Source organism: Entelurus aequoreus, linkage group LG13, assembly GCF_033978785.1.
Source record: "Entelurus aequoreus isolate RoL-2023_Sb linkage group LG13, RoL_Eaeq_v1.1, whole genome shotgun sequence".
In the NCBI taxonomy this organism is placed as follows: Eukaryota; Metazoa; Chordata; class Actinopteri; order Syngnathiformes; family Syngnathidae; genus Entelurus; species Entelurus aequoreus.
This window is the reverse complement of record NC_084743.1, coordinates 22,483,712-22,501,433: the sequence shown is the minus strand read 5'-3', so window position 1 is coordinate 22,501,433 and position 17,722 is coordinate 22,483,712. Positions and strand designations below refer to the sequence as shown.

At 39.0% G+C, this 17,722-nt stretch overlaps 1 protein-coding gene across 1 annotated transcript in view; it reads right to left on the bottom strand.

Moving 5' to 3' along the window:
* Positions 1 to 17,722, bottom strand: part of LOC133663730 (obscurin-like protein 1) — a 102,340-nt gene that overhangs the window by 68,442 nt on the left and 16,176 nt on the right. Inside the window, exons 3-6 of the mRNA XM_062068421.1 lie at positions 15,393 to 15,653; positions 14,999 to 15,310; positions 14,664 to 14,930; positions 14,298 to 14,573 (exon numbers count right to left, since the gene is read on the bottom strand). Of these exons, the coding sequence (XP_061924405.1) occupies positions 14,298 to 14,573; positions 14,664 to 14,930; positions 14,999 to 15,310; positions 15,393 to 15,653 (1,116 nt within the window). The remainder of the gene's footprint in view (positions 1 to 14,297; positions 14,574 to 14,663; positions 14,931 to 14,998; positions 15,311 to 15,392; positions 15,654 to 17,722) is intronic.

The window sequence follows — 17,722 nt, the reverse complement described above, 5'->3', positions numbered from 1 at the left end:
ACTAAATCACTTAAAGCAATCAAGAAAACGTTAAAGTTAAAGGTACAAAAGACTTTTAGCGTGTAATTACACTGCTGGTACACAAGACATTAGTACAAGCTTCCAAAGCTGGTGTGCTATGATTGCGCTGAGTTATGTGATTATTTATGTTTGGAGTTATCAAGCAGGGTAGCGAACCAGTTCAGCATCAATATGTTTTTGGGTTCAGGGCAGTCCATCCATCAAAAGGTGAACAATCTATTGCCCCTTGCTCAAGCTACTCATAAGGGAATGTGCAGGAAAGTCAAAAGAGTTTAGGGAAGATGGGGTGTTGTAACAAACAGGAGTTAAAATGGGAGCACAAGAACTAAAGTCTCAGGGAGAAGTCAAGAAAAAGTCAGCAAAGCACATTGTCCGAGTTATTCCAACCCATGTGACTGGATTTTTTTGTGCACCCCAAGACACCAACAATATTATCTCCACCTTTAAACACACTAAGGGGAAATAGGTATTTCTAATTAACCAAACTTGACTTAGTACTTTGGTGTAGAAACCCTTGTTGGCAAGAACAGAGGTTCAATGTTTCCTGTCGTTGGTCATCAGGGTTGCAGACATTTCAGGAGTGACTTTGGTCAAAAAAACAGACCCAAAACAGACCGTTTCCACCTTTTCCTAAGAGCTCAATTTTGGTCTCATCTGACTACATCACAGTCTCCCAAGCCTGGTTGGATTTATTCAGGTGCTCACTGGCAAACCTTAGACAGGAAGGTATTCTGCAAGATTTAAATCCATTCCAGTAAAGTATGTTACCCATGTTTTTGTCTGTGATTGTAGCCCCAGCTCCTTTGATATCCCCATGTAACTCTTTTGTAGTAATTCTGGGCTGGTCCCTCACTTTTCTCACAATCATCCTTACCAAATGAAGTGAAATTCTTGAATTACACACTCGGGCACCAGCTCTGACTGTTATCTTGTATTTCTTCCATTGGGATTAATGATTCATTCCATTTTTAGTGGTCTGTATCTCACCAGGCCTATAACCCTTTACAGTCTTGTTTAGGTCTAAAATCTAGTCCCTAAGGTCCTTTGATAGCACTTTGGTCTTGTCTATGGTGATAGAGAGGTTTGAATGGAAATTGACTGTTTGACATGCAGTTACAATACATTTGGCATAAAGATTTGGACTGTCCTAGTCTTTGTAAGATAGTAAACTTAAAAATCAGCCTGGATCAAATATTTATTTCCCCGGCCATATCTGCATATGTACTGTAGGTGTCAATGATTAAGTAGAGAAACTGTAAGCAGAATTTGGTAGACGCAAATTAATTGACAATATTGTGAGTTTAGTTGAAAACATGAACACTTTCTGTTCCAGGTAGTTAATAGGGCAGGGCCAGTTAAAGTTACAAATCAAAACATCACCTTTTACTTCCACAGTGAACTGGATGTCGTCATCCTTCGACTCACAACAGTACATGCCAGAATCAGCCACCTTGGTAGATGGAATAACTAGACTTCTTAAGTTTTCCTTTGACTGGATGTCTATTCCACTTTGAGGTAAAAGCTGCGTTCCATCTTTATACCATGTGACTTGTCCACTGGGGTCTGACAGCTCACACTGCAGAGCAATGGGGCAGCCTGCCATGACTGTCTTTGTCTGGTCAGCTTTTGATACAGCTGAAAACTTCTGAAGTGGAACTAAAGGATGGAATGCAAAACGCAATTAGATTTGAAAATGGCATTTTTAGTTTCCATTTTTTCCAGACATGATTTTAGGAATGTCAGGTATTGTTACACCTTTACATGTTTTAATTGTCACCTGCAGTATTCACCCGCAACGTCACAGGTGAAGACTGCTGGTCTGAAAATAAGAAACTAAAAATACATTCAGAGGACACAATAAACCTATTCGGGGTGACTGGTACCAACTAAATCACTTAAAGCAAATAAGAAAAAAATACTGTTCTACAGCATTAAAATATCCCCATGAGCATAATTGAACATTTGGCTCAGCTTTTCTTTTGACACAATCAATAAAATCTTGCAAATAAGTCCTGTACATAAAGATTCCCACCCTTATGGTCCAAACACTAGTACAATGTTAGACTAACACAAGATGGATTATGAATTTGGAAATGGGGTATGATTTGTTATTGACACAAAATTAATGTTACAGCAACCACCTGCTATTTTTACAATGTTTTTTCCTCAGAAAACCCACAAACAGTTTACAAATCATTCAAAAATGTTGCTCAATGCCTAGTAAAAGGTACAAAATACTTTTAGCGTGTAATTACACGGCTGATACGCAAGAAATTAGTATAAGCTTCCAATGCTGGTGTGCCATGATTGCGCTAAATTATGTGATTAGTTATTTGTTTAGAGTTATCAAGCGTGTTAGCGAACCAGTTCAGCAATAATATGTTTTTGGGTTCAGGGCAGTCCATCCAGCAAAAGGTGAACAATCTATTTTGTCCTATTTTTGGATAACTCTTTTTCATCTGTAGTTACTGGATGACTGCCCCTTGCTCAAGCTACTCATAAGGAAATGTGCAGGAAAGTCAAAAGAGTTTAGGGAAGACTGGGTGTTGTTACAAGCACTAGTGAAACTGGGGGCACAAGAGTTAAAGTCTCAGGAAAAGTCAGTCTCAGGGAAAAGTCAGCTAAGTACATTGCCCGAGTTATTCCAACACATGTGAATGGATTTTTTGTGCACCCCAAGACACCAATAATATTATCTCCATCGTTAAACATGTGGATACGAATATTCCGCTTAAGGGAAGTTAATCTGTTCCATTTCCATTGTTGTTTTTTATTTAATTATTTCAATAACAAACAAAAAACAATCAACATAGCGTTAAAATAAATCATGAATTAAAAGGAAACCGATGGTTTGTACAGTCCAGGTGGAGGACGAGACTCTGTCCCAGGTGGAGGAGTTTAAGTATCTTGGGGTCTTGTTCACAAGTGAGGGAAAGATGGAGAAGGAAATCCGCCGGAGAATCGGAGCAGCTGGGGCAGTATTGCAGTCTCTCTGCTGCACTGTGGTGACGAAACGAGAGCTGAACCAGAAGGCAAAGCTCTCGGTCTACCGAGCTATCTACATCCCTACTCTCACCTATGGTCATGAAGTGTGGGTCATGACCGAAAGAATAAGATCGCGGATACAAGCGGCCGAAATGAGTTTCCTCAGAAGGGTGGCTGGCTTCTCCCTTAGAGATAGGGTAATAAGTTCAGTCACCCGAGAGAGACTCGCAGTAGAGCCGATGCTCCTTCACTTGGAAAGGAGCCAGCTTAGGTGGTTCGGGCATCTCATGCGTCTCCCTAGGGAGGTCCTCGTTGCACGTCCCACTGGGAGGAGACCCCGTGGCAGGCCAAGGACCAGATGGGGGGATTACATCTCCTCTCTGCCCTGGGAACGCTTCGGGATTCCCCAGGAGGAAGTTGCTAATGTTGCTCTGGAGAGGGAAGTCTGGGGGTCTCTGCTGGAGCTGTTGTCCCCGCGACCCGATTCCGGATAACCGGTTGAAGATGAATGGATGAATGAAAAGGAGCAGAAAGAAGTACAAATCTATAACATCTGCCCCCCTCTGTTTATTGCACAGACCTGTACCTTAAAATCTTAGCAGAAAATCTCCTGGCTTCAGAGAAAACACTGAGGCTTGGTCAAAGATCTGGGGCCGTACTTATCAAGCTTCTTAGAGTGCCATTTTACACTTAAGTCCTGAGAATTTGCGAAATGTAGTCCTACTCTCAAACTTAAGAATAAAAGCTTTTTATCAACGTTCTTAAGTCTAAGAATCACTCCTACTCTCCACGATATTTAAGAGACCTTCAGAGGTGTCTTAAGTGGTTAGGAGTTGCCAGCAGGGGATGGCACTGAGGCGAGAGAGACGTGCGCGAACGTTCAGGGAACGGAACAATGTTTTTTTTTTTTTTTTATGACGAGCAGCTGATCAAACGGTATCGTTTGGACAGAGCGGACATTATTTTTGTCACAGATTTAATACTTTTCGATTCCTTGTTGATTTCTGCCTGTGTCTGCAGTGGGCTAGTATATATAGAGCCACCCACACCAGTTTCAAATTAGTTGCCTGATTAATGAATTGGAAAGAAAATGTTATGACAGTAGCGTATGTGTGTGGCCGTGAGGTGAGTGATGTCAGTGAGTGTGTGGGCGATAGAAGAGAGGGAGCGGTAGCGTGAGTGCCGGCGGGGACTAGTTTGTTTTGTATTATTTTGTAGTTTATTGTCAAAATATACACTCCCATTGTCCACTTGAATATTTCCAAGATATTTCTTTATTCTTAGACAACGGATTCCCTTCCGTGATTGGTCATTTCTATGGACACAGAAATGACGTCACCTAAAATTCCGTTTACGGCACATAGTAATGTCGTAATTCAGCTCTGAGTGTGACACTTAAGATTCAGTCCTACACTTCGCTGAAAGTGTGAGTAAGACGCTTGATAACTAACTTTTAAGTGCAGCTTTCAGCAAAGAATTTATTTACTCTTAAGTCAACTCTTAGCAGACTTCTTAGGAGTAATTCTAAGAAGCTTGATAAGTACGGCCCCTGATTTCCAGCTTGACAAAGACTCAAAACATACAACCAAGGCAATAAAAGAGTGGCTCATGAAGAAACTGAAGTGCCTGAGCCAGTCTCCCCAATGTAATACCATAGAACATTTAATGTGTTGTCTCTTAAAATAAAACTGCCATAAACATGATGATCTGTTCAAATAGATCAACTATTCCGTCAAATGGAGACTGCCATGCCTCAAGTTTGATGACCGTACTTGTAATGACTGATGCAAACCCATCACTTTTTCAAAGATAACTTCTACAGTTTGTCTAACTCTCCAACTCGTATTTGCCCTGCTGTATATATTAAAATTTGGAATTAGAGTGAAATCCAACTCAAATGTTAAGTCCAAAAGCACTTGTTTTTTCCATGGACTCATGGACAGCATTGACAGTAAGTAGAATTACAGCAGAGAATATACATTTTTGATCTGATTTTTTGAGCTTATCTATTTACAAAAATATGAACAGCCCATAATTGTTATAATAAGCTCACTGTAACCCAAATAAACATTTTCTTAAAAAAATAATCAAAAAAATAAAGGCTATACAATTATTAACATTTCTTCAGAATCAGTTGTATTGGCCAAGTATGTTTAACACACTCAGGGGAAATAGGTATTTCTAATTAACCAAACTTGACTTAGTACTTTGGTGTAGAAACCCCTGTTGGCAAAAACAGAGGTTTGACGTTTCCTGTCGTTGGTCATCAGGGTTGCATACATTCCAGTAGTGACTTTGGTCAAAGAAACAGACCCAAAGCAGAATGTATCCATCTTTTTCTAAGAGCTCAATTGTGGTGTCATCTGACTACATCTCATTCTCCCAAGCCTGGTTGGATTTATTCAGGTGCTCACTGGCAAACCTTAGACAGGAAGGCATTCTGCAAGATCTCAATCCATTCCAGTAAAGTATGTTACCCATGTTTTTCTTGGTGATTGTAGCCCCAACTCCCTTGGTATCTCCATCTAACTCTTTTGATGTAATTCTGGGCTGATCCCTCACTTTTCTCACAATCATCCTTACCGAATGAAGTGAAATTCTTGAATTACACACTCGGGCACCAGCTCTTCTTCCATTGGGATGAATTATACCATCTGGTGGTCTCTTTCTCACCAGGTCTATAACCCTTTCCAGTCTTAGGTAGGTCTAAAATATTGCCCCTAAGACTTTGGTCTCGTCTATGATGATGGAGAGGTTTGAATGGAAATTGACTGTTTCAAATGTTATGGGTCAGTTACAATACATTTTGCATCAAAAATATGGACTGTCCGTGTCTTTGTAAGATAGTAAACTTAAAAACCAGCATGGATCAAAGACTTATTTCCCCTGCCGTATCTGCATATGTACTGTAGGTTTCAATGATTAAGTAGAGCAACTAAAAGCAATATTTTGGTAGAAGCAAATGAATTGACAATGTTGTGAGTTTGGTTGAAAACATGAACATGTTATGTTCCAGGTAGTTAATAGTGCAAAGCCAATTAAATTTGCAAATCAAAACATCACCTTTTACTTCCACAGTGAACTGGATGTCGTCATCTTTCGACTCACAACAGTACATCCCAGAATCAGCCACCTTGGCAGATGGAATAACTAGACTTCTCAAGTTTTCCTTTGACTGGATGTCTATTCCACTTTGAGGTAAAAGCTGTGTTCCATCTTTGTACCATGTGACTTGTCCACTGGGGTCTGACAGCTCACACTGCAGAGCAATGGGGCAGCCTGCCATGACTGTCTTCGTCTGGTCAGCCTCCGATACAGCTGAAAACTTCTGAAGTGGAACTAAAGAACGGAATGCAAAACGCAGTTAGATTTGAAAAGTGTATTTTTAGTTTCCATTTTTTCCAGACATGTTTTTAGGGATGTCAGGTATTGTTTCACCTTTACATGTTTTAATTGTCACCTGTAGTCTTCACCTGCGACGTCACAGGTGAAGACTGCTGGTCTGAAAATAAGAAACTAAAAATACATTCAGAGGACAGAATTTACCTATTCGGGTTGACTTGTACCAACAAAATCACTTTAAGCAATTGAGAAAAAAATACTGTTCTACAGCAATAAAATATCCCCATGAGCATAATTGAACATTTGGCATTTTGAAAACTAACTCAGCTTCTCCTTTGACGCAATCAATATAATGTTGCAAATAAGTACTGTACATAAAGAGTCCCACCCATTGTTTAAGTTGATGCTTTGGGTATTGCTTATGGTCCAAAGACTAGTACAGTTAAACTAACACAAGATGGATTATGAAGTTGGTTATTTGTTATTGACACAAAATGAATGTTATATTAACCACCTGCTGTTTTTACAATGTTTTCCCCCAGAAAAATCACAAACAGTTTACCAATCAATCAAAATGTTGCTGAATGCCTAGTAAAAAGGTACAAAAGACTTTTAGCGTGTAATTACACTGATCGTACGCAAGACATTAGTACAAGCTTCCAATGCTGGTGTGCCATGGTTCCGCTAAGTTATGTGATTATTTATCTGTTTGGAGTTATCCAGCGGGGTAGCGAACCAGTTCAGAATTATTTTTTCTGTTCCAGGTAGTTAATAGTGCAAGGCCAGTTAAAGTTACAAATCAAAACATCACCTTTTACTTCCACAGTGAACTGGATGTCGTCATCCTTCGACTCACAACAGTATACGCCAGAATCAACCACCTTGGCAGTCGGAATAACTAGATTTCTCAAGTTTTCCTTAGACTGGATGTCTATTCCACCTTGAGGTAGGAGCTGTGTTCCATCTTTATACCATGTGACTTGTCCACTGGGGTCTGACAGCTCACACTGCAGAGCAACGGGGCAGCCTGCCATGACTGCCTTTGTCTGGTCAGCCTCTGATACAGCTGAAAACTTCTGAAGTGGAACTGAAGGATGGAATGCAAAATGCAATTAGATTTGAAAAGGATACGTTTAGTTTAACATTTTTTTACAGACATGATTTTAGGTCTGTTAAGTGGTGTTTTACCTTTATATGTTTGAACTGTCAGTCTTCAGATGAAGACTGCAGGTGACAGTCAAAACATGTCAAGATAAAACATCATCTAATATACAGTGAAACATGTCAGGAAAAAAATTAACTAAACGTATATTCAATTAGAAGAGAGAATTGACCTGTTCGGTTTTACTGGTTTTAACTGAATCACTTACAGCATTAACATATCTCTATGAGCATTATTGAACATTTTAAAAACTCACTCAGCTTCTCATTTAATGCACTTAACACACTTTTGCAAATGAGTACTGTATATAAAGATTCCCATCCAATGTTTAAGTCGATGTATGACAAAATGTAAATACTCGTGAAAAACTGCCCAACTATATCATTGCTTATTGTCCAATACATTTAGACTAAGACAAGTTGGATTATCAAGTTGGTAAATGGTGTGTTACTTGTTATTTTTAATGAAGTAACATGAATTTCACAGCAACCAAACTGCTGTTTTTACAATGTTCCCCCTAAAAAACCCACAAACAGCTCACCAATCAATCAATATGTTCCCCAAAGCATAGTAAAAGGTACAAAATATTTTGAGCATGTTATTACACTGTTGGTACGCAAGACATTAGTACAAGTTTCATATGGTGGTGTACCACGATTGCGTTTAGTTATATGGTTATCTGTTTGAAGTTAGCATGCTATTACAAGTGGGCTAGGGAGCCAGTTCAGCATTAAAATATGCTTTTTGAGTTCAGGGCAGTTCATCCAGCAGAAGGTAAACAACCAATTGTGTCTTATTTTTAGATATTTTTTTTCCATTTGTAGTAACTGGATGTCTGCCCCATTGCACAAACTACTCATGAGGGTGTGTGCAAGAAAATCCAAAGAGGTTAAGGAAGACTGGGCATTGTTACAAGTAGGGGAGAATATGAGGGCACAAGGGCAAAAGTCTCTGGGAGAAGTCAAGAAAAAGTCAGCAAAACATTGTCCGAAATATTCCAACCCATGTGATAATAACAAAGCACATTACACATATGCTATCTCGATGGAAATCTATTTGAAGATCAGACCAAAACAACGTGTCACCTTTAGCGTCCACTTGAAACTGCACTGTATCGTCTGTTGTCATGCAGCCATGAACCTCTGCATCAGACTGTGTGGCCGGATGTAAAGCCACTTGGCTTATGGAACCATCTACCAACATGTCTTGCCCAGCATCTTCATGTAGTTTTACGCCATCCTTGTCCCAAGTGACTTCCGAATTAGGATTTGATGCTTCACTCCACATCACTGTGGGCTCGTCAACTTCCACTGACTTCTCCGTTACAGTCTGACATGGTGTCGACATTGTCACAGCTGGAGCTGGAGATTTTTTTAAGGTACATCAAGAGAAGATTGCATCACTATTTCTGAATCAACAAAACAATTGTTTGAAGAAACTCAAAAGTCAGATGACAGTTTCAATTCAAAATGAATAATGTAATCAAAATATATTGACAGTTGCAATCAGAAGTTTACATAGCGACACCATGGGCATGAATGTCATATTTATTCCAGGCTTAATGACTTATTTGAACCTTTTTTTACCAAGGTGGAATGATTATACGGCGTAAATCAGTGCACGTCAACGTGTGTGCTCTCAAACCCAAGAACAATGTACCAATTGTCAAGCGTATTAGTGCTAACTTTCTGCTCCGTTGTTCTTAAAGGAGGACGACCTCCAAATTATTTACGTTAGCTGAAACCGTTGAACCATTTGGGTGTTTCTAAAGGCCATCAATCTATTAGAACTAGTTATGCAAAAGATAAAGCACGCTAACATGAATCTCCTGAAATTGCCTTCCCTAAGCACTGACCTCAACTCTATTGTACGTTCGCAGACTATGTCAGTGCCAGAAACGTGCTGATGGCTACAAAAAGCATCTAGTTGAAGTACAACCGGCTAAGGTACATTTAAAACAAATATTAGTGATATTTACTCGATTTATATTTTAGCCGGTCTTTATAATTTTGATCATCCAAGAGAAAATCCAAAATAAAAACTTTGTTCTTGTTGTATAAACACTTGACCCTGGAAAAAATGGTTCAAATAAACATTAAAAGCCAGAAAATCAATATGAGATTCAAACGTAAACTTTTGAACGCAACTGCATATAAAGTATATTTATTTTTATGTATTCGAGCTTTATTCAATTTGGTTGATCTTTCTCTTATTAGGATTTCTGTGTTTGCTCATATTCTTCTCAGATTATCAATTAAATGTTCACATTGGATAATTGTTTTTGTTTCATTTCAGTAAACAATAATTAAGTGTAGACACTCAAGCTGGCAAAAACTTCATTTTGTAAAGAAGTGCTCTATATTGGCAATGATAACCGTTTAAATCACCTTCAACAGCCACCTTATTTGCAGGGACACTGTTGAGACTCTTAAATGTCCTTGGTGGATAGCTCTCTGATGGGACACGGGATGCCTGCTTGGAACAGGTGGAATCCGAAAACTGCCTTGAAGATTCCTTCCCATGGTTTAGTGTGCTGCATATTTGGTCCTTAGCAGTATCTGTATTGCGATGACGATCTCTCCGGACTGTTGTTTTCAGCAAGGATGGATATTGTTTGGTACACAGAGCTGGTTCTGTTTGCAAGATCTCCTGCGGTTTGACAGATGACGTTTGGAAATTGGAATGCCCCCTTGATTGCACAAAATCTGGTTGTACAGAGTCACGCAGTTCCAAAACACATGTAGAGTCAGGTATATTTTTTGTTGTTGCAGAGACAGTTGGTCTATCCAGCTGGCTATTTACTTCTTCAGATTGGTAAAAATCAGTCTGTATCAAGTCATTCGGTTTGTCTGCGTAGACTGTCATGGTTTGGATGCAATTAAGAAGATTATTTGTCATTATGACTGGCATTCCTGTGGAATTGCAGAGCTCCTCTGCTTGAACGGTTGTGGACTTTAATGAGCTATAACGTTTCTCAGAGTGGGGAATTGTTTCAGAGTTGTTGAACCTGTCTAATTGAACAGTTGCAGGCTTTAAATCCTTAATAAAACGCCTTGATTTAGGATTTGAAATCTTTTGCTGGTGACCTAATTCTGACAAGACCGCCATCTGTGCTGAGCTATTATGCTCTTCTAATTGGGCAGTTTCAGTCTTGAGCTTGTATTCCTTTGATTCAACACATGTACTCTGTTGAAAACTACAAACATCTAATGGGGCGACTGTCTGCAAGGAAGCAATAAGCTGTTCAGAAATGGGTGTCTCTTCTGGCTTCTGTGTATGGAAAAATGATTTCTCACCTTGGGATTCTGTGAGAGGTTTAGTTTGGTAGTATATGTCACGTTTCGTGATAGATGGCTTTACTAAGTTGCAGTTAGATGGAGATTTGGTTTTTACTGCTTGTTGGTTGTTAAGCTCTTTGAGATCTTTTGTTAAAATCGGGCTGGAGATATTTTCAGGATTTGACAGTGTTGTCTTGTGGCTGGAATGTTCTTCATACGTCCTGGTATCTCCACTCTTGTTGTTGAAAATGCCAGACTTGGACTTTGGGAAAAGGCACTCCTCAAAACAAGCTCCTTCCTTCTGTTCTTGTTCAGAGGCAAACCTTGGCAGTGTAGCTATAAGCAGAAAGGTTTTCAGTGGTTGATGGTCTCAGTGTTTCTTCTCATAACACAATTTCATTGACATCATTGTGTGGGTTAGGATGAAGTTAAGCTGCAATCCATTGCAAAGACAAACAAGATGGTCGACCAGCTTTGGTCTGAAATCAAGCTTATAGTTCCCCCTTGTATACCATAGAATTAACATTTGCACAAAACACTGATACTTACTTATTTATTTGAAGAAGTATATTGCATTCCTTTATAAGAGTTTGTTGTCATTGCAACAGGGTAAACGTTTGTGGCTGTAAGATGAATGAGAGGCTCTGGCGATGTATAACACATGGAATGAGCTCAAAGATTGTAAGCAGCATTTTGAGAGCAAATATGTTTGTTACAGTTAAGAAAGTAATGACAAACACAACATACAGTACAGTAGATGTTAGTTGAGGGAACTACTCAACCACTAAACACCCGCACATTTGTTCAAGAGCACAAACTACACAAAATAATATGAAACCAGAAAGGACAAGATGGCGAAAAGCAATTTTCATCAAATCGTGTGCTTCAGATTGATGAACCAACCAACCAACTAACAACTATTGTTAATGGCGCATATGGGTTGGGTTAACATGGATGACTGATGATGAGATACATAAAATCACCTTTGACATCCGCAGTGATTTGGACTGATGCATCAGAAACCTCATCAATTTCATCACCATAGTGACACTGCTTTGCTGTTTGGACAAAGCCAAAGAGAAAACAATGAGCTTAGTCATATCCTGTGGCGCGAAACAAAATACTTGAATTGTAAACTTGCAGGTAAGATAAGTAAAAACACCTTTTTTTTCCTCATTTAACAGAGCACCAGATGTTTCACAGCTAAAACTTGCATCACCAGACAAGTCAAATGTGACTGGAGATGGAAAGACTTGGACGCTGCTCTTAGGTTCGGAAATCTTATCCATTTTTGCATGGACTGGGGTTCCGTCTTTGTACCAACAAGCTTTGGCAATGGGATCGGAAATCTCAAATTGTTGAACAATTGGGCAAGGCACTTCAGTAGACTCAGCCCTCTGGACAATTAGGCCATTTGCCACAGCTGGAACTATGGACAATTATTTTGGAGTGGAGTGTTATCATTTCAAGTCATTGCGGAGTTCTGATATCAGTTTTGTATAACAATAACAAACAAGAAGCAAGTAACACAGAATGAAAGCTGCTTGGTATTGAGTCAAACGACACATAGAAAAAGAGAAGAGATAAATAAATCACCTTGATTGTTTACAACTAATGGAGCAACATCATCTGCTGTTGCAAGATAGTATGATCCAGAATTTGAAGGATGAGTTGGTTCAATGACAAGAGTCTTCTTGATGGCTTCCAGTTTAAAATCTTGTTCCAAACTTAAGTTTGTTACTTTAGCCTTCTGCAGTGACACCTGGCCAACAGGGTTTGAGATCTCACATGATTGCTCGGTGGGACAAGGTGCCTCAAGTGATTGTGTCTCCATACACTTCGGTGAGAGTGACACTGGCACCGTTGGAGCTAAAGGCGATAATTCAAATTATAATTGTGGATAAACAGTACATGTCCTTACTCTGGTTAAGAAAAGGGGTTAACTGCTCAACTGTCTGTAAAAAAATGTCTTTGGACATAGATTAGTAAAACAATACATTATCAAAATGTTACAAAAACAAGGAATCCACAGATACATCAAATGTTAGTTGGTCCTAGTTTAAAGACAGTCTGCCAAATTGCTCTAGGATTTAGATATTCATTTATAATCACCTCGAATATCCACATTGACAGGGAGAGGGTCATCACAGTTGTACTGCGCTGAATGCCCAAGTTCTGCACGGACAATGAGTTGACTCAATGTGCCATTACTTGGTATGTCCAACTCTTCATGTGGGAAGAGCTGTATGCCATCTGTACAGCATTGTGCAGAAAAAGTGGAGTCTGCAATCTCACTTTCCAGCCCCAAAGGTTCGCCCATTTTGAAGGACTTGGTTCTCTCAACGTCAACATCAGTGCATGACATCACTGGCACGGCTAGCATTAGAAATTCAGAAATCTAAATCAATACCTTCACAAAGAAACTACTAAGACGATTATGAAGTTGCTGTCAAGTAATAAATTGATATGTTAGCCATTTGGTATTGTTTTTTGTTTAACAACGTAATAAGTGTTTGAGCTCAAGGGATGTCATGCAGAACAAGAAAGGGTGAGGTTCAAACATTTGGGTAAAAGAAAATGTCACCTTTGATCTCCACTTGAAAGTCCTTGGTGTCATCTTTGGTTGTACATCGATACGCACCAGAGTGGCACAGCTCTGTAGACTGAACAACTAATGTCTTTGTGTTTTCTTCTGAAGGGATTTCTAAATCTGAGTCTGAAATGAGTTGTGTTTCATCCTTGAACCAGCAAACAGGATCAGAAACCTCACACTGGATTACAACAGGACTTGTTGCTTCAGTCTGTTTTGTCTTCATCTCTTCAGCAATTGTGCAGAACTTCACAGGTGGAGCTACAGATATATTTAAACCAATATCTAATGTCAAACTTATGTAAACATCAAGACCACTGTATGTTAGCAATTAGTTAAATTAAAAACTTACACTCAATTAAATAATATTTAATGCAAAAACTGGTTACAGTTAAGCAGCAGCTCCCAATACTAGTGTTGTGAGAGTTAGGTGCTTTGCATGTTAAATATAGGATGCATAAAAAAATATGGCCAAAAGTAAAAATAAATCACCTTTGATGTTCAGACTGAATGTGATGACGTCACCCTTTGTCTTGCAGCAGTACAACCCCGTGTGGAAAAAGTCAGCTGATGGAATAACCAACTTCCTCACCAAGCCATCGGTTTGAATATCTACTCCACTTTGAGGAAAGAGCTTTGCCCCATCTTTGTACCAGTGCACCTGGGCATCCTGGTCCGACAGCTCACATTGTAAAATAATAGGGCTGCCGGAGTAGATGGTTTTGTTCCTCTCAGCTTCAGGAATTGCTGAAAACCTCCCAGATGGAGCTATGGATATTTGAATAATTTCAACTTTTTAAGGGTTAAATAAGACAGTAATCTATATTTCAAAAGAGGAATATTGCAAATCATTTTCCATTTTAGCCATTTAAAAATAAATTGTCTGCAACACTAAGACATAAGAATGTCTCAAACTTACCCTCTACTTCCACATTGAACCTGATGACGTCATCGATGGCATCACAGCAATACACTCCTGAATGTGAGAATTCTGCTGACTGAATGACAATTCTCCTCATGGTACCCTCTGATTGGATATGAAGACCATCTGTTGTTTGTAATTCGGCCCCGTTCTTATACCAGTTCACTGGAGTTACAGGGTCTGAGAGCTCACAGTAGAGCACAATTGGGTTCCCAATTTCTACAAATTTGTTTCGATCCATTTCTGACATTGGTGAAAACTTGACGAGAGGAGCTGCACATTAGAAAAAAATACATGAGAATAATATTTTTTCTATTAATCAAATATCATTTGATATGTTCAATGGAAAACAAACCCACATACCTTGAATATACAGTGCTGCTGAATCCCGAATGCCATATGCAATAAATGTTATTTCGGCTCCATTTTCTGTGTCTCGAACTCCTTGAATCCGAAGAGACTGATGTGTTCTTGAGCGACGCATGGAAAAACGTTCATCATCCTGAAGTTGTGTACCATTTAAAAACCACGATCCAATAACAGAAGCAGATAACTCAATAGAAAAGACTGCGTCTTGTCCTTCTGGCACCAGTGCGTCCTGCAAGGGGGCTTGTATTCTGGCTACTGGAACTGGAATAGGTATAGATTCATGCAGTTAAAAACTATTAAGTACGGCATGATAAGTGATCTCAACTTACCCAAGTGAACTGCTCTGGGGAACTCCACGTTGTTGCTCTTTCCATATTTGTTGACACTACAAATACGAAACCGATAATCGGCTTCACATGGCACACTATCGCCAAGGATCTCCACTGAGGTAGCAGAGTCAGTGGTGAGACACTGTAGCCACTCCTGTGAACCGGTGCCAACTTCCTGTCGCTCCAATACATAGCCAGATGGACGGTTCTTCCGTGAGTCCTGAGCCGGAGTCCATGAGAGAAGTGCTGCGTTTGCCCGTTCTGTATTGATATGCACTCCCACTGGACAACTCGGAGGACAGTTTTTGGCCGCTGAAAGTAGAAAAATGTCACAATACTGGTAGTAATATTCTATTTGTATTAATATACAGTACTGTAGTTTATTGGGACATACCCTTCACTCTTAGTTGAGAGGACGTCCTAGATGTGCCAACCAAAAAAATCACATGGCCGGAATCTTTGGGCATCGTATTAACAAAGACAAGAATATGAGTTCGGCCGAAGGATTTCAGGATGGTCTGATGTGTTTCACGCAGCTCAACACCATCTTTGTACCAGTGTATATCCATCTCTTCTTTTTCCACCTCAGCGCAAAAAGCTGCGTTTTCCCCTTCCAAAACATCCACTTTCCTTGGAAGCTTCCGCAAAATTGGACCTGAAAAGACACAGATTGAAAATGACCTACAGTGGGAGCTGTACAAACTAAAGAAAAACCTGTACAGTCAGAAGTTTGGGCTTGAATGTTGATTTTGTGCACTTTTTCAGAATGGAATATTTTTTTAATATTATTTTTAAAGACAGGAACTACATTTTTACCTTATTTAGGATTTTCTCTCATTTTATACAGGGTCAGAATTATACAGTACTGTACATACAGGTGCATTCTGGATGGAATGTACTGTTCGGCAAATAGGTTGCTAATAACCACCACTTTTGTGATCTTAGATAAAAGTTTCCCTATCTCTTTTCTTATACTGTAAATGTCAACAGCTATTTTGAAAACACAAGGAACCATCTGACCGATACACTACGGCTGTGTTTGCCACTATAGTATCGAGTTGTATATGTAAAGTTTCAAAAGCGGGGTATAACTTTGCCTTTAATTTAACAGTAGAGTAGATTTAGGCCTTGGAAAGTTTGTTGACCTCTGATATACAGGTTTATTTTACCTGATTTGGAACTACTTTGGACCCTCTATTTACAAACCCCTCTATTTGCGAGCTTTCCGATTTCAGAACTTTTAGATCGAGCCAAATGAGCCTCCGTGTGCGAACCATGTCTCTGTGTATGTAAGCTTTATTCATTAATTGTGTGTTCTGCCTGCAGGCTAAATGTAGGCGCAGCATTTTATTGAGGCGGAGCCCTCCACATCCCTAGCTGCACAATGCAGTGCATGACGGTTGTACGGTATACCGGTATTAGTATAGTACCGCAATACTAATTAATCATATTTGGTACTATATAGCCTCTGAAAAGTACCGAAATTAACATGCAGATTATTAAGAGTTTACAGAGAGAATACTATAACTTGAATATAACAACTGTTGGGCCAGTCACTGCCAGGCATACATGAAGGGGAAGATGGATAGATCCATAAATTGGTAGTGTTAATACCAAAGGGTAGTATCAGTCAGTATATTATCGATTCCAGAGTGATTACTGTAGATGGATATTTTTATTATCCCAAAATATTTTTTTCAAATCCTTTTTGTTAAAGTTTACAAACTGAGGTAATAAAGCCATGGAAACAGGAAAAAATTATGTACAGTAAATTAGTTATTGACTATTGACTTGGATTTGCCCAAACAATGGTATGTATTAAAAGGAAAATAAGGAACGAGTTTAAATATTGTGTTGATATTTTGAAGCTGTCCTAAGCACTCACTAAGAATGAATTTAAAAAATACAGGTAATACATGCGATCAATTTTATCTGATGGATGATCGGTATCGGAACTTCTAGCACAGGGGTGTCAAACGTACAGGTTTTATCCGGCCCGCGGGATGAGTTTGCTAAGTATAAAAATGAGCCAACATTTTTGAATGAAAGAAACCGCTGTTCTAAATGTATCCTCTAGATGTCGCAATAGCAATTATTTGTATCTTTGTAGACGATGCTACATATGTAAAACAAAATAAACCACATGATGTTAGTGCACCAGTCGAGGAAAATGAGCAAACTACATAAATAACATTCTGTAATTTGATTTTGATGTCTTTTTTTTATCTGGATAGATTGAAAATGAACACCAATGAGTTGACTGATGAACATTATCACATAATTTATTCAGAGAGTATAAATAACAACAAATAAAGAAAGAATACTATGATTATGATTTGTACATTTTCAGAATGAGCTTGTTCTATTTTTAAACAAAGAAAACATTCTGAAGTTGTCTTTATTTTTAAGTTATCGTGCCGTGATTTTACCAGTCCGGCCCACTTGGGAGTAGATTTTTCTCCATGTGGCCTCCGATCTAAAATGAGTTTGACACCCCTGTTCTAGCATAAAACCCTGATCGGAACATCCCTATCTCTATCACATAACTAACACATATTCAACACAATATGTGTCAATGGTTTTTATGAGGTTTTCAAAATAAAATTTCTGAAAGTGTATTCCTGTGAAAAAGAAACTTTATAACATTTATTTTCGAAGTCCAAAGGATTGATCTTTATATACTGGCTGAAAATAGTCCTGTGTGAATTTCATAGGGAATTGACC